The sequence below is a fragment of the Vipera ursinii genome (assembly GCF_947247035.1).
Source record: "Vipera ursinii genome assembly, chromosome: 11".
Taxonomy (NCBI): Eukaryota; Metazoa; Chordata; class Lepidosauria; order Squamata; family Viperidae; genus Vipera; species Vipera ursinii.
The window spans coordinates 19,935,779-19,958,224 of record NC_139524.1 but is presented as its reverse complement, the minus strand read 5'-3'; the positions used below and the strand labels follow the sequence as shown (position 1 = coordinate 19,958,224).

The 22,446-nt window shown below is 50.9% G+C and overlaps 1 protein-coding gene across 2 annotated transcripts in view; it reads left to right on the top strand.

Annotated features, from left to right (window-relative positions):
• ANXA2 (annexin A2) overlaps positions 1-22,126 on the top strand; it is a gene marked incomplete at its 5' end in the record, with an annotated part of 39,354 nt that extends 17,228 nt beyond the window's left edge. Inside the window, 13 exons of one of the 2 annotated variants that reach the window (XM_083370956.1) lie at positions 4,325-4,468; positions 11,458-11,517; positions 13,761-13,860; positions 14,811-14,905; positions 15,183-15,296; positions 16,411-16,501; positions 17,350-17,429; positions 18,155-18,214; positions 18,541-18,634; positions 19,205-19,300; positions 20,079-20,137; positions 20,930-21,052; positions 21,716-22,126. In XM_083370956.1, coding sequence (XP_083227082.1) covers positions 11,470-11,517; positions 13,761-13,860; positions 14,811-14,905; positions 15,183-15,296; positions 16,411-16,501; positions 17,350-17,429; positions 18,155-18,214; positions 18,541-18,634; positions 19,205-19,300; positions 20,079-20,137; positions 20,930-21,052; positions 21,716-21,775 — 1,020 coding nt within the window. In that variant the 3' untranslated portion in view covers positions 21,776-22,126. Of the gene's footprint in view, positions 1-4,324; positions 4,469-11,457; positions 11,518-13,760; positions 13,861-14,810; positions 14,906-15,182; positions 15,297-16,410; positions 16,502-17,349; positions 17,430-18,154; positions 18,215-18,540; positions 18,635-19,204; positions 19,301-20,078; positions 20,138-20,929; positions 21,053-21,715 lie in introns of those variants that run through there. The other variant, XM_083370957.1, reaches the window with a different exon arrangement.
• Between the last annotated feature and the right edge of the window lie 320 nt (positions 22,127-22,446).

Here is a 22,446-nt window from a genome sequence, read left to right as displayed (position 1 = left end):
CCTTATCTGGAGCCAAGAAGGGGACTTCCAATATACTGGGAAGAAAGCAAACCCCACCCAAAACGGTTCCCTTTCCGTTTTACTGCAGCTTGTGAGTTTAGGGCAGGGGGCACAGAGCCTTGATAGAGCGGAGCTGGAGGCGAGGATCGTGGGTCTTCTCTTCATAGCCAGGCCCTGGAGTAAGAATGGCGGTAGGCCTCAAGTTATGATCACAACAGGACCAGTTGTTCAGTGAGTCACACTCAATTTTACAACGGCTGGCCGGACAGCAGCGAGTCAGAGGAGAGTGGCTCTGCACGGCTCTCCCCTTGGCCCGGAGTGGCTGGGGAGCTGGGGTGGACTCTGCCGATCTTCCTCTCACCTCCAGCTCCTGTTTTCTCTGGCGAGCAGGAGGGCGAAGCTGGAAGGGGCAGGTCTGCCAAACAAGGACTTTTTGTTCTCCAGAATTGTTCTCTGCTCCCCAAGCAGCCTTCCTGGGCTGAAATTGTCCCCAGCTCCTCCTGGCCTGGCATCGGGCTCCTAAACTGCCCAGAGTCACTTCGGTGAGACAGTGGCAATGTAAGCTCCATCAATCAGTCAGTAGTCGAAGTGGCGGTTTTGAATTCTTCCAAACACTCCTGATCTGGGTTGAGGGGAGGGAGGGTGGGAAGCCCCCTCCTGTATAAACAGGGATGGGTTGATCTGTTTGCTGGGTGATTGGATGTTTTGCAGTTTTCTTACATTTTGCCAGTCATGATTTGATTGCACCGAGTAATCCTGTCTGGCAGTCAAAACACTGAAAATCAGGAGTCTACTCCCCACTCCCCCCCAAATACCAGGGGTTGTTTCCTCCCTCCCCCCCCCTTATTTTTTTCACATAGTTCCTTTTCAAATGAGTCAGGAAACAGGTATGGCAGGAATTTGGATAAAATTCTAGCCAGGCCTGTTTTCTTATTCATTGTTGACTCACACTTCATTCATCCCTTTGCACCGAGCAGTTTTTTATTCCCTGTTGTGGGTGCATCCAAGGCAATATCTCAATGCAGACAGTTCAGCAGGAGTTAATGATCGGCCAAAGCCTGCAGATCTAATTCTGAGATATTCCATAAATTGGCCAAGTGGAAGAGTCCTCAGTTGGCGGTGCCTTAAGCAAGGTTTATCTCCACTTTACCCTCCAACGCTGAGGTCTTCTGAATACACATCTCTGGCCCTATTGCAGTCCCCAGTATGTTTAATAAAGATTTAAAGTTCATTCTTTGGTTAACCTGGAACTTGCTCTTTGTAGGAATATTTACCTAGGTGATTTTATGTGTAAAACTCAGTGCATTATACAGAATAATGTTTGCTGTAGCATTGATTTATCTTGTTTTAAGTGCAGTTGCGTCTTACGTCTTAAGTCTTCTTTCAAACTTCTTAACAAAGATAGATTTGCCTTTCCAGTGCTTTTCCAACACTAGCAAGCCTTCCGCCAACAACCAAACATTGTCGTAACAATATAAACAGAGCAGGAGTAACAGCAGATCATGGGCTTAGTTAGAAAAAGTACTAAACCGGCCAGGTGCAGCAAAACTAACCTCGGATGTGCTAACCTGGTGGAATGGAAGAGTTCTTTCTGGTTGCCCTTCTCCCCACGGGCTACGTATTGAGGGCAAAAGTGGAGTAATTGTGTAACCACAACAGATGCCCAGATACACAGCAACATTCCATCAGTATTGTGTAATAAAATGGGCATTGAGTGAAGTCTTGTTCAAGTTCAGCATTCAAACATTAGGCTGCATAACAGCTGTTCACCTCTGTTGGGAACTGCCCAATTCAGCAGCCTGGAGTACTTTTCCAAATTCAGGGGACGCACAGAGGCTTCCTAGCCTCCCGCTTTGGACACCTGTGTGATATTTTGATTGTGTAATGCACTAAATCCACTTTGCACCCCAGTGACTTCTCCTGGAAGATGCTTGGGTGGAACAGCCTTGGCGCCCGGGTGAAGAGGCCTTGGGCTGGGCCTGCTGTTCTGGCTCTTGAAATGCAGTTCGTCCAGTGGTGATGGCACCAGGCTAGAAAGCAGGAGGTTGTGAGTTCAAGTCCCGCCCTAGGCACGAAAACCATCTGGGTGACTTTGGGCCGGTCCCTCTTTTTCAGCCCAACCCACCTCACAGGGCTGTTGTGGTAGGGAAAATAGGAGGAGGAAGGTTTGCTGGATACGGTCACTGCCTTGAGCTATTGCATACATAATAAAGGCAGGATACAAATAAAAATAGATACAGGGGAAAATATGCTGAAAAGGAAGTTACATCAATGTAGTTAAGAGCGAAGTGGGTTTGTAACATCCCTGTTCCCGTTTCCATTCCAGGAGCATTTCTCTCCCTCTCTCCCCTCCCCCACTTCCAGAGATGCTAGATGCTCTTTTGCACAGGATTAAACAGAGCAAACAGAATTGTCCACTGATGCGCACCAGGGCAGGAATGCAGGCTTAGATAGGAGAGTCATAAGGCAAAGCCCTCTTCTCCGAAGGATGAGCTGCTTAGTCAGTGCCCTGAATAACGTCCCTGCTCTCTGGTTGACAACAAGCCAATTTCATCACAGTTTCAACATCATCAAGGTTAGGGTTCGGACCTTGGTCGACTCAAAACTGGTCCCTTTCAAAAAAGCACCAAAGGTTTAAAAACAAAGAGAAGTAGTTGCCTAGATTCCCAAACATGAAATATTTCATGCTGCACGAATATCGTGCACAAATTTTACATTTTTTGAGCTCCAGCTAAGGATAATAGAATTCTTCATCTTGGAAAAGGTTAAGGCAAGATGGTTAAACATCCTTCCAATGCAGCTCCCCCATCCTGAGTAACAGAGTTGGAAGGGACTTTAGAAGACTTCTAGTCTAACCCCCTGCTCAAGCTGGGGGAAAAGTAGATTTTAAAAGAAATCAGTTGCTCTGGAGGATTTTGATTGCAGAGAAAGAGGAATTAAATGCTTCCTTTTGTTCTAAGTGACTGTTCCAAAAAACCCCCAACAGGCCTGCTCTTTGCAAGTTGGTTAAATACAAAATGCAGAAGAGAGCAATAAAACCAGGAAAGAAAGAAAGAATAAGCTACGTTAAGATGTCAGTGTGAACTTTACGTCACTGTTTATGTTCCCTCCCCTCTTCTGATGTATCGGGTCTCTTGGACAATGACTAGTCTTTGAGTAGTCGAACAGCTCTTAGAAAATTGGAGGGATTTGGTGTTTTTAATCCCGCTGGTTGCATTTTGGGCCTCTGGGGGAGATTTGGAGGAGGGTCTGCGAAATGGGCAGGCAGTTGGAAGGCTGCAAGGGTCAAACAAGTGAGAAACGGCCAATGGGATCTTGAGTTTTTTTCTCCCAGGATCTCATCCCTGGGAGATTGAAAGTCTACCCGTCTTACTGTTGCTGAGGTGGAGCAATGTTGATCTCATTGCTGGGCAAAAATTTCTCGAAAGGGCCATGAAAAAGAATGTTTGGTTTTAGAAGCTTCCAGCCCCCAATCAACTTAGCCTGCAAAGCCCCCTTGCTCCTGCAGGAGACGGCCGGCTTCATCCAGGCCCTACCAGGTGGCCATGATGCCATCTGCCAGCTTGGTTGGGTGCCAACTCAGTCTAGATTTGAAAGCTGAGCCTGGTTGGACCTTGGAGGGGAGATGCCCAAAGGACCGTCCATCGCCTTTCCATTTCAGCTAAGAAAACTTCACAGATGTATCCCTCAAGTCATCTCGGCTGGGAGGAACACTCAAACCCACTTGGGTTTTGGTGAGATCTCACTCAGTGACAGAAGCTGGCAGAAACCAGCTTTTATTTTCACCTCACTTGTGACCAAGGTTTGCTGGTGGACTTGGTCAGAGAGGAAGATGGGGAAGCGCTGGGATTCTTCTTGCCTCCTCCTCCTCCAAGTTGAAGACTTCTCCCATTCGTTGAGTTGCCCCATTGCCCTGCTCCAGAAGAAGCTGGCTGGGGTCTCCAGAGGCCTGCTGGGGTCTGACCCTTTGCACTGGAGAAGGTCGCTCAGCCTGCAAAAGAGGCCCTCGGAACCTCCCCCTCCCCGGGGCAGTTGTTCTTTGACACTTGGGGCAACCGAGGCAGGCTCTCTGGCGGAACCGGGGCTTGCATCGCCCCAGCAAAGGGACCGGGCAGCGCTGCTCTCGCGCCGCGTCTAAGGCGACATTGGGGCGTGGGGGAGGGCAACTGCCTCGCAGAAGGGGCCGTTGCCCCGTGGGACCCCTGGCGGCTGGCACCCCCGCCCCTCGGGACCCCAGGACGGGCCCGGCGACGGCTCGGGGGCGCGGCGCCTCCAGCCTCCCCCGCGGCTCCGCGCCAGGCCCCCTCCCGTCCCGGCGGGGCTGAGTCAGAGGCGGCGGCGGCCGGGTCGGGCTTGGCCTCCGTCAAGGCGGGCGGGGACTGGGAGGCAGCCCGGCTACAAAAGAGCCGTCCGGGCGCCGCCCGCTCTTGCTAGGCCGGCCGGCGCTCGGAGTCTGCAGCCCCGCCCGGTAAGTCCCGTCCGCTCGCCGGCGGCGCCCGTTCCCCTCGGAGCTCCTCTGCAGCGGCGGCGGCGGCCAGAGCCCCGCTTCCCCCCCTCCACCCTCCCCAGGCGGCAGTCTCCCCCCCCGAGGGTCGCGCTGCCCCCCCTCTTCTCCCAGCCGGCGTCGGGCGCAGCTAATGCCCGTCGGTGCCGGGCATCGTTCGGTGCGCCGCGTTGGAGGAAGCCGATCGGGGTATCCGGGCTCTTGCAAGGATTCCGGGGAGCCCTTGGGGGGCGGGGCGGATATTCATGAGACCCCCGGCTGCTCTTTGGCTTCGCGAGTCTCTTCTCTGGGTCGCCTGCTTTTCCCCGTCGGAGAAAGCGCGGAGCGGCGTTTGGTTTTTGCAAAACGCCCCCCCCCCTTGGTTAGGGGCCGGGTTTGATCGGGAATTCCCCTCCTAGGACCCTTCCTGCAGGAGAGAGACGCCCCCGCCTCTCTTTCTCCGTGGCTCCTTCGTGCCCCCTTTAGGGGCTACACCCGTCGCTTCGGCTGGCGAGAGGGCGAGGTCCGGTTAAATCGGAAGCCTGCGTGGGGCTGTGTGCGTCGGAAGGGGCTGGGGGTGAAAAGAGCCGCCCTCCCCACACCTTGAAGCCCCCTTCGTGTCCCGGAGCCTCCTCGGAGCCCCTCAATCTCCTCTGGGTGGGGCGGGGGAGGGGAGGGCCAGGCCCGTCCGCCTCGCCCGCTTGCCAACCCCGGGCCGCGGAGGAAATCTCTGTGTGATTGTGTGTGTGGATTGGACTAAGGAGGACGCAAAAGCTTTCCTCCTACTCTCCCAAGAGGAGCCCGGGTGGCTGCAGAGCTGTTGCGATGGTCTCCCTGGTGCCCCCTCGCCCCACCCCAATTTGCCCAGTCAGGCGCTTCTCTCTGCCAACTGCAGCGGTGCCGCCTCTCCTCGCTCGGGTGCGGCTCTCGGGAGGGGCTGGACGCCGTTGCTGTGACGTCATCCAGTGTGATTCTCCCTCCCCTCCCCCTCCCCCTCCCCAGCTGGCATGTTACAACAAGCAATGCGGTAGGAACTGTTGAGCAAAGCGGGCGCCACGCCCTGTGCTTGGCTCGGGTTTGCCAAACGTCTGGAAGATGGGAGGGGGGGCATTTGCAGGGCGAGGGCGGGCGGAATGAAGACAACCCCCCCCCCTCCGCCATCTGCAACTCTCACCCTGATTCAGCCGCATCCTCCCACCTCTTGCCAGACTCTGCAATGGGTGGCTTCGTCTGGGGGCCCTTGAATGTAAATATGGTTTACATTTACATGATGTGTTTTTAGGAGAGAAAATGGAGTTTGTTGCACAACAAAAAGCTCTCCTTGTTATTTGAACAAAGAGGCAGTGTAGGGAACCCATGATGGGACCGACCAGCTTCGGATCAACATTTGCTGCAAAATTGTTGGTCAAATTCTTGGCTTAATTTACTTTGAAAGACTGGGTATCTCCTCTTAACCAGCTGGTAAACATCAAAAAGTCAGAGGGGTATACAAAAGCTGCCTAGCCCCTACAAATATTGTGGACTAGCACCTTTGCGGTCTTGTTTGCAAATCTGGTTGAGTCGATGTCAGAGTTATGGCCTCAAAAGAGATCTGACAGCAGAGATGTAGTTCTTTGCGCCTCAGCCTGGGAATGGAATCGGGACTATATCTGTGGGGCTTTGATTTTTGGAGAGTTCCTGATTGATTCTCGGCTTGTCTCAGATATGATGAAAAAGAACCTCTGATTCTTCTGAGCATCCCTCTTACTGACCATGTTGCTGCGACAAGAGCCGCCAAAGAAATGGGCCTTGACCCGCTGAGGTCTTCAGCTCAGTAAATCTGTTTGCTATTAAGCATGGATGTGTTTGTTATTAAAAGAGGCCCGATGGGCTGCAGTGTCTTTGCAAATGGGTTGGCAGCTCCATCTCTGAGGTCCACTTGGACTGGGGGAGGAGAAGAAATTCCACCAGGGAGTGAAGCAAAAGTGGTGGTGTAGCCTAGCGAGTAGTGTATCAGATGACAGCTCTGGAGACATGGGTTCAAATCACCACCCACCCTGAATGATTGGTGGGTTCAGGGTCTAGAAGGGGTGGCTGGCTGGAGCCAAACTAGGCTGAGAGGCTATCAGAGATGGATTCTTCACGGTGAGGAACAGAGCTGCAGGCTCGCAAGAGATGAGTTCAGCGTTCAGAGAAGGCCTGGTGTGGAACAGACTCTGTTGAACTGGCACCACCCTTATTGGAGGGTCCCAAGAAGAGACTGGACAGCTGCTGTTCTGGAGTGGTCTAGGGCAGGGGTCTCCAAACATGGCCCCTTTAAGACTTGTGGACTTCAGCTCCCAGAATTCCTCAGCTGGCCATGGGAATCCTGGGAATTGAAGTCCACAAGTTGCCAGGTTTGGAGACCCCTGCCTAAACAGAGGGTCGCACTGGAAGATCTCCAAGTTCCCTTCCAACTCTTTATTCTGAATTTACTGCGGTGCTGCACAATGTTTGGTTCTGAATACGTTGTCTGATTTTATGGGGCGAGGGAAAAACGCAACCCTTGAGTAGGTTTTCCTTAACTTCCTCTCCCCCCCTCCTAGTTAAGGAAACATCTGTGGCTGTGGATGGCGGCCTCTTCCTGCAGATCTCCCCTCCCTGGCTTTTCCAGAGCCCCCGCCTCCCTGCATTCCTGCCGAGCCACACCCAGATTTCCTTCCAAGCCAGGAATCTGGCTAAGGGTTTGCAGCCCCTCCTTGGCAAGAGCCCCCTCCCCTTCTCTTCACCTGCCAGGCAGCTGCTGTACCTCCGGGAGTGGCCAGGGGCCGTGGCAGCATTCCCAGCCAGGAGTCTCTGTGTCTGCGCAAAGCTCGCTTAGCTCCTGGCCCAGCGCGGTGAGGTTCTGGCTGCGAAGTGGCTGGTAGGATGAATTAAAAGGATTTTTTAAAAAAAATTAGCTGCAAAGGCTTCTTGGTGCATTGAACAGCAAGGTCGTGTTTCTCAACCTTATCAACTTGAAGATGGCTGTACTTCGACTCCCAGAATTCTGGGAGGGGAATTCTGGGAGTCACAGCCATCTTCAAGTTGAATTCTGGGAGTTGAAGTCTGACTATCCTAAAGTTGGCAAGATTGAGTAACCTTGGTTTAGGGACCACTGAACCCGCACTCTCTGCTCAAACATATTTTGAATTTTCTTAATTCCTGCTGGGCACCAGAATCCTAACCTACCTCGCAGGGCTGTTGCAGACGTAACTTTCACCGGAAAGCTTTCATTTTATCCGGAAAGTAAGAGGGACGTCTCTGCTCCGGATCAAAGCATTTGTTTTCCGAGCATTTTCATGGCCTCCAGATGTGGCCATATTAAATTCTGTAACTCCCAACAACCACTAACCTCTCATCACTGTCTTTGGCCCTTGCTGGCTGAGGATTATGGGAACAGAAGTCCAGCTCCTCCTCAAGTTGCAAAAGACTGCACGGATAAGGCCAGCCTTCTGCCTTGAAGTGACGTCTTGCAGCAATCCACGGGAGATATCTAACTCAAGATAACTCACTTTGGGGTTGGAACAGACCCAAACATTGCTGTGTAAGCATCTTGTGCCTAATTGTGCTGAGCACACAACTCAGCCTTTCATTCCCGCTCTCAGGAGTAGCTGGGACTGGGTCCCCTTTGCTGTTGTCTCATGCCAGCACACAGCAAGAACAAGCCTCTACAGTTCTCTTTGGAACCCTTTAATTTCCAAGCTGCAGTCAGCCAGCGTGCGCTGTGAGGAGGCCAAACAAGTCCCAAAGGTGCTTTTTCAAAAGACAGCTGGACTTTCGCTTCTCACCCAAGGAGCTTCTTCCTTCTAAAGAAGCCACGGTTCTGAAGATGCGAAACGTCGTCAAGGAAAATTTTGAAAAAGCCGCGATCTGGGTGACAGAGAATCTCCCTAGACATCTGGGTTTAAAGCATGCCTTTTTGCTGGAGCTAGTGGGAAGCGGTGCTTTTAACATGCAAGGCTGTGGTTGTGTGAATTCAAAAGCCTTGTTTTCGTCTTGTGGAGGTGAGGGAAACCGTGAATGGGAACAAAGTTGGGCCTGGGAACGATGCTTGGGGAAAGGAACGGGTTACCCCTTTCAAGCTGCTGAAGCAACGCGCCTCCATGCGGACTAGAATCTTCTCCTGGCTGGAAACGCCCAGATTCTGCAGCATCGTAGCTGCTACAGCGCGTTACGGCAGTTCTCACCTGTGAGGGGCCCCCGCCACGTAGCTGAACCCTGGCGATCTTTTCTCCCCCGATCAAAGGTCGCTCTTCGGCGGAGAGATCCGTGCAGGATTCCCTCCGGATGACGCATCTCCCCCACCCCGTCCTCGCCTTGGCCTCCCTCCGATTGGCCCTCCTGGCTCCGGGGGCGGCTCAGCGGGACTCGCCCGGTCTTCCCGCGGCCGCTTGGCAGGGGCGCCGCGCTCGGCCCGGGTTGCAGGCGTGGGGGAGTCTGCCCGCGTGGGGGCCTTTCCCTAAGGCGTCCCTTGGATTCCGTCCTCTCCCTCCCTCCCCTGCAAAATCTTTTCGCGGCTGGAGCCCCGTCGCAGCTGCTTTTCCCAGATTTTGAGCCTCTGTAATATTAAGACCAAGAGCGCTGCGAAGCCGGTGTACTGTCGAGGCGCGTCCATTTGATGGAGATTAAAGAACAGACCTGGGACTTCTCTGGGTCCTAGCAAGGAGGTTGCTGCAGGGTGTAGCTCATTTTGAGAAGAGAGGGGAGGAAGGGCTTAGGGATATCCTGGTGGGCGCTACGGAGCCTCCAAAGTAGGAGGCAGTATACCTGTGAATATGGTTGCCAGCAGAGAAAGGGCAAAAAGGACAGCTCTTCTCATTGGGTTAAAATAGCATTTCTCAACCTTGGCAACTTTAAGATGGGTGGACCTCAACTCCCAGAATCCCCCAGCCAGCTTGGTTGGGGGATTCTGGGAGTTGAAGTCCACCCATCTTAAAGTTGCCAAGGTTGAGAAACACTGGAGACTCTGGAGACCCCCATTATGGGTTGCTCAACCTCAGGACATGAAGGCATTGATGAGAAGCCCAAATCAATGGAAGTGTTGCTGTATCCTGACCTGTGCTATTCCCAAACTCTCCTGGCCATCCTAGGGACTAGAAACATGGGGGTCCGTGGGTTTGCAGCTGCTTAGGAAGTGATGTCCTCTTTTTAGCCTTGTGTAACCAAAGCAGCTCTCTGGCTTTCCTACATTTCCAACTGCCCGGAGTTCACATCCCATGCCCTTCTGCCCTCCATAAACTTCCCTGTTATTGGGAGATTCCTCTCCCCCCCCCCCAAGTCCTGCATTTGAGGGGAAGTGAGTAATGTGCTTGCCAGATGTTGGCTAAACATCTGAGTCTCCCTGTCCCTAGGATTGTTCTGCAGCTTTGGAAAGATGGTGAGCTGCCGGGGTTGGACTGGATGACCTCAAAGTGTCTTCTTTGGAGTTCTTCAGATCTTTCTTTTCATGATTGGGTGTTTCAACCAGGGCAGTGGGTTGTGCCCCTCCTAGCTGTCTCTCTGACAGCTCCTGGATTTTGCAAGTTGGCTGCTTGCCTTGCCTGGGGTGAATTTGAAGAGGAAAGTTTGCAAACAAAGATCTGGTTTTTTGGCTGCATTTGGGGGCGGCAGCCGGAAGATTTCTCTGAGCTGAGGAATTTGGGAGTTGCCCCCTACTTGGAAGAGGGAGAGGACCGTTATGGCAGGATCCCACCCTCCGAGGACCACTGCCCTTTCCCCCCAGCCCAGCCCAGCCTGGAAGAGACAGGATGCTTGCAAGTGCTCTGATAGGAGTTTGGGGCAGAGAGGAGCAACTTCTCTGAAGCCTGGCCAGGGAGGGGGAGGGGCAGCCCTCCTCTGCTCCAGGGTGGAGGTGGAATCCGGGCTCTGCAGGATGGAAAACCTTTCTCAGCTTTGCTGGGTGGAGGCCCTGCTCTGCCCCGCAAAATTCCACTTCTGTTTTTCTCCCTCCATTTTTTTTCTTTTGAATCTCAAGATTCTTCCCAATCCTTTCCAAAGAATGTGCATCCTTCTGCTCTGTTCAAATAAAATTCCCTTCTTCCCTCCTCTTTTCCTTTTGGTTTCTTCTTTTCTTTTTTTCCTTGACGCCTTCAGGACTGAGGAACAAATGAGGTGGGTGGGGCTGGCTTCCCCACCCTTAATAGCTGGCTTGTTAATTGCGCTGCTGGCTCCGACTTCCTCACCCTTTCCAAAGTTGCTCAGCAGAGTTTCTTCTGCAGCTTGCAAGAGGCCCAACCTCGTTTAAAAGCCTGCTTCCTTAATTAAACCGTGCCCATCTTTACGGTGCTTAACTGTGTTCCCGCCTTGGCAGTCGAACTTAAACCTTTTGCCCAAGCCTTCAGCGGCAGCAAATGCCTTTTTGGGAGCAGATCCCTAATGGTAGCAAAATGTCTCCTGGAGGGAAATTCCCTCTTTCCTGAATGGCTTGGAGTACTTGGAGTTTCATTTCATAATAGGATGTCTCTGTGGCTGCTTGCCCCTAAGAGCCTTCCTCCTCTCCACTTTCCTCCTCCTCCTCCTCCTCCTCCTCCTCCTCCACATAGTTGCAGTAAGGTTTTCCCTAACCATTTTGTCTGAAATATGTAATTGAAAGCAAAAACTGGGGGCTAATAATTTTTGGGTACTTTTTAAAATCTGCAATTTGAAACTTTAGGTTACAGATTGGCCAGGGAGAACAAACTCTGAAAGTTTATGGTTTTCCTTGCTGTATCTGTTAGGATCCAGGACTGGCTCTGCTGGGCCAGCTGGGAACAAACGAGGCCTTTCTTTGGGAGCTTTGCAGACTCTGGAAGTGCTGGTAGCTACCGAGGACTTCCATTCATCAGCAAAACTGGGCCACGTGGCCAAGGCAGAGGGGTGGGCTACAGAATCAGAGGCCCCTTAGGACTTTTTAGGCCAGGCTTGTAAATCTCAATGCCTCTAGACCTTAAGGTGGATTTTTATGACATCTTCTGTTTTCTGCTCTTTCCTCCAAGCTTCTTGTCAAGATGTCGACTGTCCATGAAATCCTAAGCAAGCTCACCCTGGAGGGGGACGTAAGTATCTATCGTGGTTAAGGGGGAGGGGCTCGAAAAGTTAGAACCCTCCTAAGGATTCCGATGCGCTCCGGACCCCTTGGCGATGCCCATTTTGCTCTCTGAGTTCATGGGGACCTAACCCTGAGCCGAAGTGGTTTGCCCCCCAATGGGCTTTCCCCATGTATTTTCCCAGGCAACGTATTTCCCCTCCTCTTTTCTCCCCCCTCCCCCTCCCCCCCAAAATAAAATGTTGATTTGCGTGTTGTAATTATGGACAAATAACCTTGATTGATGGATATCTACTTTTTCTCTTGTCTGAGTGGGCTGGCAGTCTTGCAGTCTCCCAAATCATCTTTCCCAGGGCATCACATCGTTGCTGAGTATGCGAAGGGCCATGGAGGGCTCCTGGGTCTCCCTGTGCCTGGTGGTTTCCTTGCAGACCTTCCATTGCCCAGCTAGGTACCCTGATCAGTGCCAGGAGGGAGTGGGGTTTGTGGAGTGAGGAAGAAAGAGAGGAGGAAGAGGGAAAGGACTGAGGGGGTCCTGGGTGCTCCCTGAGCTGGGTGGTTTCCTTGCAGGGGTTCCATTACCTAAATATGCTAACACCGTCAGTGCTCTAGTGTCATGAGCCCTGATGACGTTACCTAGTGGGGCCACGAAAGGTCTGCAAGAAAAGCACCCAGCTCAGAGAGCACCCAGGACCCCTCAGTTCAAGGTGAGCTGCAAATAGTCCCCTTTCAAGGGCCACTGAGGGCGTTCTCCAGGCAATTAACTGCTTTTGCCCTTGGAGGGGCTGCAAAGCTGCTGCTGCCCTTTCTGTGTGTGCGTGTGCGTGTGTGTGCAAGCCCTTTTCCCTGCCTCGTGACAGCCCAGAGGGGGCTCCTCTGACCAACAGGCCCAGCAGGTTCTCTGGGGCCGGTGAGCTGTTTCCTTCCCCCACTCCAAGCTCTTCCCACTGTTCCACGGCCAAAGAATGTCCTTTGTTTGGAGAGCGGACGGCTTGATTTCGGTGCATTTAACTTTCCCACTCCTTGTTGCTTTTGGCTTCACGAATCAGCGGCTTCTTCAGGGAAATTGCTGGTGTTGCCAAGCCTGGCCTGGCCTGAGGCCAGCTCCAGCCTGGGGAGAGGGGAGGTGGCAGGGTGGGCTCTCTGGGAAACAGGCCTTTCGGCCCCTTCCCTCTCGCAGCTGGGTGGGCTTCCGAAGAAAAGCCAGGTTTTTTTCCAGGAAGCCTCCGCCCTCGCAGAACCTGCTTTGCAGGCTGGCAAGGGGGTGTGCCCACTCGAAGACGAAGACCCCGTTGCAGATCCCTCCCCCTCCGCCCCGGAAGAGGCCTTTGGCAGCCTGAAGGATTCACTTCTCCTTTGGAGCACTTTGGGCTTGCTGCATGAACAGTCATCTTCCCCAATCAGGGGCGTGGGACTACAGATCCCATCAGTGCTAGCCAGGGCGGTCCCTGCTGCTGGGCGTAAGAGGGGGCTGTAATTCGACCCAGCGCGAAGGTCCTAAGCGTGAGCTGAAAGCCAAGCCTTTTCTTGGCAGAAGTCCATCAGTCCAAGGTTGGTTAATGAGGCGGATTGTCAGGACCTTGAATACAGAACCTGGAGAATTGAGAGAGAGAGAGAGAGAGAGAGAGAGAGAGAGAGAGAGAGAGAGAGAGAGAGAGAGAGAGAGAGAGAGAGAGAGAGAGAGAGAGAGAGAGAGAGAGATGAAGCCCTCCTGAATTAGGGGATTAAGCGGGGTGGGGGTGGGGGGAAGGGCTCTCTGGAATGTCTTTCCTGCAAGGGTTGCATGGTAGACAAAAATCTGATTACTTGATTAGCTTCTGGGGGTTTAGAGAGACCCCTCCTCCTTTCTGAGCCTTAGTGAAGCCCTTTCAAATTGGGGCCTCATCCTAGGGTCCTTGCCCCCTCCCCCTCCCGTTCTGTGGCCCCCACCATCCTGCTTTGTCCTGCTGTTTACAAATGCCTGAGGGATGGAAGGCCTTTGTGCACCTTGCAGCCCATAAGTGAAGCAGCCCCCAATCCATGGGGGGGGGCAAAGCTGGCAGAGCATCAGCCTCACCCAAGCTAGGGACCTCCAGATGGGTTGATGCCAGCCCCTCTAGAGGGGCACCAGCTATGCAAAGGTGGCCTCACTCCAGGCTTTCTTTTCCCCGGAGGGGGCCCTGCCTGCATGAATGCCCTTTCTCTCTCCCCCCCAAGAGATGAGGGGCTTAGCAGGTCTTCCCATTCATGGTTGCCCTTTTCTGCACCCCCCAGCACTCCCTGCCCCCCAGCGCCTATGCCACCGTCAAGGCTTATGGAAACTTCGATGCTGATCGTGATGCTCTCACCCTGGAAACTGCCATCAAGGCCAAAGGTAGGTGGGAAGGAAGCTCCGCGGAGTTAGGTCCAAAGTCAACCAGGGCCGCCCCTGCTTCTCCTGGCTGGGTGTGGAGGCAGGATGTGGGGGGGAAGATACACTTGGGGTCCTTCTGCTTCTGAGTGGGCTGGCCAAAGACGGGCGCAGCCCTTGAGCAGCTCTTAAAAACAAAAGGAAGCCAATCTAGTGTTGGGGGGAGATTGCTGGATCTGGTTGCAGAATTGGGGGGAGGGTCTGGGAGAGCCCTGCAGCCAAGAGGGCTTCCAGAGGGGCTTCCAGGACGCCATGGACAAGAGCATCCCTGCCCTCACCCGGAGGGTCGGCCCTAGATCCACTCTGTTGCATGGACCAGCTGTGGTTTCCTACCACTTCTGAAAGTCCTTGTTTTCGTGCTCTGCGTGGCTGGTGCACAACCCGGACATTCCTCTTGGCACAGGCGCGTGCAGGGAGACACGCCTTTATTACCCCAGCCCAACAAGACTCCCAAGGCTTGGAGTTTTTAAAAGCCAGGCGGTGTTAGAAGGTCAAGCAGGCATCGCTCAAAGAAAAACTGATGCAAGAAACGCAACTTTTGACAAGCTGTCTTCTTGGCTTTCCTACTCCGCAGCCTTTATATAGAATGAGATTTTTTTTCCTCCCCTCTGCTTGGGCTATCTCTAAAACTCTGTTTTTCAACCTTGGCAACTTGAAGATGTTTGGACTGCAACACCCAGAGTTCCCCAGCCAGCCATAGGAACTGCAGTCCCAGCCTTCAGTTGGCTGTGGAATTCTGGTCGTTGAAACTCACCCATCTAAAAGTCGAATTCTGGGAGCTGAAGTCCACCCACTTTAAAGTAGCCAAGGCTGAAAAACAATGTCATAGACAGACAGACAGACACGGAAAAAGAGACAGACAGAATGGAGGAGAGGTTTGCCTGGAGCTGAGGTGTGGTCTTCTCTCTCTGCAGGTGTGGATGAAGTGACCATTGTCAACCTTTTGACAAACCGCAGCAATGAACAGCGGCAGGATATCGCTTTTGCCTACCAGCGGAGAACAAAGAAGGTATGAAGGCTAGGACTCTAGTTTCCAGAATTCCCTTGGGCGAGGTGGGAACTTAGCATCAAGTAATTGCATAACCAATTGTGGCTTATTTGCACCTTACTAAACCTGACTTAGTAAGTGTGATAGGTGTGGGTTTTGACGTAGTTTGTAGTGAAAACCTGGACTCTCCAATCTGTAAACCACAGTTTTGGCTTGTGGGAACCGAGGAGCTTGGAGAGAGCAGTGGTCTGCTGGTTCAGAAGGCATCCTAAGCGGTTGATCTCTCCCTCCACTTTAGGAACTGTCTGCTGCTTTGAAATCTGCCCTCTCTGGCCACCTGGAAACGGTCATCCTGGGCCTCTTGAAGACGCCGGCACAGTATGACGCCTCTGAGCTGAAGGCAGCCATGAAGGTGAGTGAAATCCTGGCGCTGGGGGTGGGGTGGTAGAGCCCCCCTTCCTCCCACCCCTTCGCCCATCACGCCAACCCCGGTTAAGATAAGATGTCTTCTGCTGCCATGGGGAAACTGAGCTGTTCTTCCTCTCCCACGTGTCACTCACTCTGCCCTGCTTGCAAAGATGCTGGTTTATAGGTCCCACCTGCCCCAGCCACTGAGGAGGACCTTTGAGAGTTATGGACATTGGAGTACACCCATTGGCAGGTTCAGGAAAGAAGATTTGGATGCTCTAGGGACCTCTCTTGGGACCCTCAACGGCATCTATTCCTGAGTGACCAAAGCCAGTTCAATAATATCACCTCGTTGCCCTTTTCCTTCCTGGTGAGGTTCCCTAAGTGGGAATCAGCTGGTCCTTATGATTTCTGGCAACTGGAGTCCTTTGGTCCGGATGGGCCCTGTAGAAAAAAAACGAAGAAAAACAAGGGCTAGGATACAGTGCCAGGTAGAGTGCCGGCGTTTTCTTTATCCAACACCTCCCTCTAGTGCCCACAACCTGCATTGCAACTTGCATCGACCATCGTTTTGCCCTCTAGCTTGGAGGAAGGAGCGAGGACTTCTCTTTTTCTCGGTGTTTAAGAACACAGTAAAAAAAAAAAAGAAATAACAGAGGGGGGAAAAACAGAATTAAAAAAGATTAACGAGAATTCTAAAACTGAGTAAGTGTTTAATGTTAGGTTGGTGCTGCCGATGAAAGCCTGTTAGGTTTCCTTAGGATTGCAGGACCTAATTCCTGTTGCAACGGAGCCACTCTCGGTTGATCCGAAGAAAGTGGACCCTGCAATTGCAAGAAAAACGCTAGGGAGAAAAAATAAATAAAGCCAAGTCAGGATGCGACCATTAACCACAAAACTAGCATTGTGTCAGTCACGAGTTCTTCCAGCTGTCAGGAATGGTGGCAGCAGCTTTCCAAGCCTTGAGCTGGAGGTTTTTCCAGCAATGCCAGGGCTGAATTGGAGCGGAGTTCAAGCAAGGCCACTGCCTGGCCCTGACTAAGACTTTCCCGAAGACTTTGCCAGTGAAGTGAGTCAGGCCATGGTCGCGCCATGAGGGTTGTCCTCTTGCACTCCAGGGCCTGGGAACCGATGAAGATACACTCATTGAGATCATCTGCTCGCGGACAAACCAGGAACTGGCTGTCATCAACAAAGTCTACAAGGAAAGTAAGTCGGCCAGGATGGACCCGGGGGCAGAGGGAGAGAGGGCCAAGTCTCTCCTTTAGGCAACCAGGGCCTTGTTCACGAAGGGCAGCCACGACGCTTTCTTACCGAGGGAAAAGAGGCACGTTGCAAAGGGTTGCCGAGAGACGTTTCAGTTCTTCTGGGTGTGTAATGTCCAGGCGCTGAAATTTTATTTATTAACTTACATGTATTGAATAAGCAGCTTGCATCTGGGGAGTGGAGAACTTAGCAAACTTCACCAAGCAAAACAAGGCCTTCGGGACGGAAGGAATACAAAACATGACCCCCAGGGTCCTTTGCCAAAAAATCTGGAGCTGGCTTGAAAATAAAAAAAGAATGTTTAATGCACACACTTTGGCGTTTATAGGGGGGAAAAAACACAAAGTTTTTCCAACTTCACCAACTTTTCAGTGGTCTCGAGGCAGAGTTTAATTACAGGTACCCCTCTTTTAGTGCTTGCCTTATTTAGCGACCATTCACAATTATGACAGTGAAGATAAGGTCACTTTGCAACTGATACTTGCATTTATGAACTTGGAAATTCTGAAAACCGAAAGAAAGATCTTAAGCGGTTGCTTTTTCACACAGCAACTGCTTTGCTTAATGACTGAGTGGCCAGTCCCGATTATGGTCACTAAATGAGGACTACCTGTAGTCAGGAGCCTGAGAGACTTCTCTTACTGTGGCTGCTTTATAGAACATCAAGCCATGCTTTATTCTTGCATCTGTACTGATTTTCTGGACTGCAGTCAGATGTGAGCCACATTCAGCGTTTGGTTAGACCCACGGGTGGTTTCCCCACTTTCCCCCTTCATTCTGCTTCGTTTTAGTGTATAAAACTGAACTGGAAAAAGACATCATCTCTGACACCTCCGGGGATTTCCGCAAACTGATGGTTGCACTGGCCAAGGTAGGCATCTCCTAGTTCTAGTATTCCTCAATCTTGGTCACTTTAAGACCCATGGACCTCAACTCCCAGAATTCCCCAGTCAGCTTTCTGTGGCTTTATTTTGAGTTCTGATGTGCTTGTCCATCAGGAAAACCCTGGCACCTCTTTGGGTAGATTTGCAAACATTTTCGATGTACTACTGGGCCTGTTCTTCTCTCCCATTTCATGTCCGGCATCAGGATTTTTAGGAACAAGGAAATCGGTCACTGCAAGAAGCATCATAGAATGTTATCGTCGATGAGCAATGTCACTTAGACTATTGCTAATGCTGTTGATTATCCCACCGGACTTATCAATAAACAAATAATCAAGTAATTGCAAGATGAGCCATTGACCTCATAGCTAGAAAAATAAGTGCAATCTATTATAAATGGCTCAAGATCAAAGCCCAAACCCCCCCCCAAATGCCTGCAGCCCACTGTAGTGGGTGGATCAGGTTCGTGCGGATCCAGTCACTTCTGATTTACAGGAGCAGTTCAGTTTGGATTGCCAAACGACTCTGGTTCTGATCTCCAAATTGATTTGATTTGGATCTCGGAATCCGATGGAGGAATTGGAGCAATGGGATTCCTGCAGGTGTGCAAAAGTTGGGAGGTTGGACTAGATGCCCTCGATGAGTCTTCCCTATCTGGGACTCTGTGATGTATAATAGGGATTGACTTCGTATTTCTCTTCTCTGTTTCAAGGGCAGGAGAAACGAAGACTGTTCTGTGGTGGACTTTGAGCTCATTGACCAAGATGCTCGGGTAAATCCTTCTTTCTGTGGTGCAAAACTGAAAATAATGTATTCATTTCTAGTATTTATAGCCACCCATCTCACACAAGGGATTAAAACAACCTGCCCTCCCCCAAAGGTAACATAAAATCATCTGCCTCTCCCATTTTGCTTCGTCTACGGTTTCTATGACTTCATCTGGCCACACAGCTTTTCCTTTATAGCTCTGCCTGTTGGCGAGAGCTGGCCCATTCTGCCTGCAGAATTACTGTCTGAGCTTTTAGGAGGCTCAGGCTGAGGAGTGCCATTCCGGCGGTGGACAGGCGCTGACCCCAGACGTGTCCCTGTCATCCCTAGGACCTCTACGATGCCGGAGTGAAGCGGAAGGGCACCGATGTTCCCAAGTGGATCAACATTATGACTGAGAGGAGCATCCCGCATCTCCAGAAAGGTAAGACGAACCCTCTCTGGACAGCTGGGGGTGGAGTTCAAGCAACTTGATACCCAGGACCCAGTCCGTAGGGCTTCTGGAAGTTGACGTCTACAGATCTTAAAATTGTCGAGGTTGGACACCTCTGGCCCAAAGCATCAGTTTTCAGAAGAAGGTCCAAGCTTCTTCAGCTCAAAAGGACCCAGGGACAGTAAGGGCAGACTCCTGTGCCAGTCAATGTATAAGACTATGAAAGAAGACTCTGCTCCGTAGTGTAGCCACTTCACTTTCCAGAGTTTTCTTGTGCATTGAGAGCGGACCACTGAGAAGCTCCTTAGGGACGACCAACTTCTTTGATAAGCATGCTATCTGGCCAAGATGAAAGAGTAATCTCTGTTGCTCATTGAATTGTTTCCTACTATCATTTCCCAACCTGAAGGAGACTTAGCAGGAGGACCAGAAATGTTAGTGCAACTTGGGGTCTTCTTCCTGAGCCTGGTAGATCCAACCTACCATTAGATCTTGACGTTCTTCTTGAACTTTGTCTTCACCCAAACAATTGTTTTGACTTTCCTTCCCTTGTCTTGGTAGTGTTTGAAAGGTACAAGAGCTACAGTCCTTACGATATGTTGGAGAGCATCAAGAAGGAGGTCAAGGGCGACCTTGAGGTCGCCTTCGTTAATCTCGGTAAGGAAACAGAGAAAGAAGGGAAAGCTGGTCATGGACATCTCGGGTGGGCTGTCTCCAAGCAGAGAACTCATTTGCTGGAAGCCCACCAACACAGGCCCGAGGGAGGGGAAATTGGGCTGAAGGCGGTTCCTGGATTTTTTAAAAAGCAGAAGTAGTGATGTCCGAACACCAGGGCACTTAAGAGAGCTTCCTGGCTCTGAGAAATTAGTTTGGTGGTGATGAAGCTTTCAAGCTTGGTTGTCTTCAAGATACAGATTTCTGATCCTTTTTAGGCTACATGAAATCAGAGAGGACAGAAAATAATCTCCAGCTGAATTTGAGGCATGTTCTTGGATGGATTTCTTGTACTATGCAAACTCTTGAAGAAGTTGCATTTCTAATTAACACCAGATGGCTGCATTTCAGCAAACAATAATAATAATAAAAATCAAAATCCATGTCTGTTATGAGTTTCCAATGGAATGTAAACAATGAAAGATTATTTTGCTTTTTAAATAAATTGCATTGATTAGGCCCAGGCATAATTTGTGACTGACATCACAAATTCCAATAGGATTTTTTTTTTCCAAATGGAGGACAAACCAAGGCATCAATAGCTAAGACAGAATTAAGGCATCTCCTAATGTTGAGTTCTTTGAATGGGGGTTTTGAGATTTGGCCCTGTCTTCAATCAGTGTAAATTGTCTCTGAGCACATTCACAAAAAGTTTTTAATGATTTCCTTGTTTTATCTGCCACACGTTTCACCCTCGTTTTTGATCTTTCTCCTTCCACAGTCCAGTGCATTCAGAACAAGCAGCTCTACTTTGCAGACCGGCTGTATGACTCCATGAAGGTAAGGCGTTGGGGAGGCAGTCTGCTCAGGAGTCCAGATGCTGGCCCCAGTGGCGGAAGCAAAGCTTACTCTGATTTTTATTTTTATGTACAAGGCATGTATAGAGATTCTCCACCGTCCAGGTCACAGTTGTCCCAAAGGTCCTTTTTCCAAAAAGGCAATTGGTCTTTCTTGTTTTTTTTTCTTTTCCTTAGAAAATGTTTTGCTTTTTATCCAAGATGCTGAAGAATTAAAGAAGCTTCTTGGATGAGAAGTGAAATGTTGTCAGAAACCCCCCCCCCCCAAGAAAGTCCAGTTGCCTTTGGGGGAAAAAAGCACCCTTGGGACATGGCCTGTATATCTTTTTGACCAAAACCTGCTAACATCCCTGCAGAGCAACACTCTGGTGGAAATCAGTTGGAGATGCAGTTGAAGTGTACATGTCAACCTTTTTGGGTAGACGCTGACTTCACTGCATTGAAATGACTGATTTGTCACTTAAAAGGAGGTCAAGACAGAAGCCATCGCTTTTAAACCACGCTGCTGTTAGACTTGGACATTGCTTCCCCAATGCTGAACTGCTCTGTCATAAAATAATTTCCAGAAACCGCATGAGTCTTTTTACATCAGGACGCAGAAGCGGGAGAGGCATTAATTCTTCTGCTTATGCAAATGATCCCCAAGTGCTTTCCCCATCTTTCTGTCAAGGAATTCTAAATTTCCCATTTGCTGGTCGGAGGAAGAAGAAGAAAAGAAATGCTTTTAAAGATTTCCCAGACATTTGGTTTCAGCATGAGGTGTTTTAATTTTCAGGGCAAAGGCACCCGCGACAAGGTCTTAATCCGAACCATGGTTTCTCGCGCTGAAGTTGACATGTTGAAAATTAAGAGTGAATTCAAGAGGAAATACGGAAAGTCCCTCTATTACGTTATCCAGGTGGGTGGACAAGAGGATGGAGCAGGCTCAGGCCTCAGCTTCTCCAATTAAAGTCTTTTAAAGAGAGTCACATCCCCATCAAATGGTGTGTGGGGGGGTGTTTTCTCCATGTTCTGCACCCCCAAATGAGGTTGGGGAAACCCCGAGACGTCTCATGTGCTGTGATCCGGGGTGGTGGTGGAATTGAGCCAAATTTTGTGTACAGGTAGCCCTCAACTTACGACCACAATTGAAGCCAAAATTCATGTTGCTAAATGAGAAATTTGGTACGTGAGTTTTGCCCCATCTTACAACCTTTCTTGCCGCAGTTAAGTGTTAAGTGAATCACTGCAGTTGTTAAATTAGTCACACGATTGTGAAGTGAATCCAGCTCCTCCCACTGATTTTGATTGTCAGAAGGTCGCAAAGGGGGATCATGTGACCCCCCCCCCGGGACCCTGCAACTGTCATAAATGTAAGTCAGTTGTTGAGCATCCGAATATAAATCACGTGACCACGAGGATGCTGCTACGGTCTTAATTGTGAAAAACGGTCACTCTCAGTGCCGTTGTTAACTTCGGTCACTAAACGAACTTTTGTTAAGTGAAGGAGGGGCTGCACTGTTGCATTGGCATCCTCCAGAGGGTTAATTCACTGCTTTCTCTGGGGGGGGTCTCTCTGCAGCAAGACACAAAGGGAGATTACCAGCGGGCGCTCCTGAATCTCTGCGGCGGAGAAGACTGAAGCCTGAGGGAGAAATCCCCACCAACCACTCCAAGCTGGAAATGTGCTCCCCCCGCACCTCTGCTGCTTTCCCTTCTCTCCCCCTGTTGCAGAAGTAGGAGCCCCCCCAGCTCACTCCGCTTCCGCCTGCTCTGTGTGCAACGCCTGCCTCGCTGTCCGTGTCTGTCGCCTTCTCCCCAAGCTCCCACCAGTAGCTAGTCCGGTGGGAGCCACAAGGCTGAAGCAGTTAACATTCCTAAGAGAGGGAAGCAAATGTGATAATGGGATCCACCACATGGTCCCATCACTGGTGGGGTCTGGTCGAAAGGACAAATAAAGGAAAAAAAACACGAGATTTTTACTTTAAAGAAACTCTGTTTGTGCTTGTGTAGTTCTTTGGTCGGCCTCTGGCAACCACAGATTCCTGGCATGTCGATTGGACATTGGTTTGTTTGGGTTGGGATAAGGACTCTAGCCACAAGCAGGGGATTGGACTAGAAGGCCTCTAGAAGGTCCCTTCCAACCCTGATTCTATGATTGTAGCCTCTTTAGGCTCATAACCTGACTCTGCAATCTTCCTTTTTTCCCTTAAATCTGCCTTGGAACAGCACAGCTTCTGACATTGGCGCCCAATCTTGTGTGTGCCGAGAGAGGAAGGCAGGAAGGGGCGTTTTCCCAGTGTGTGTGTGTGT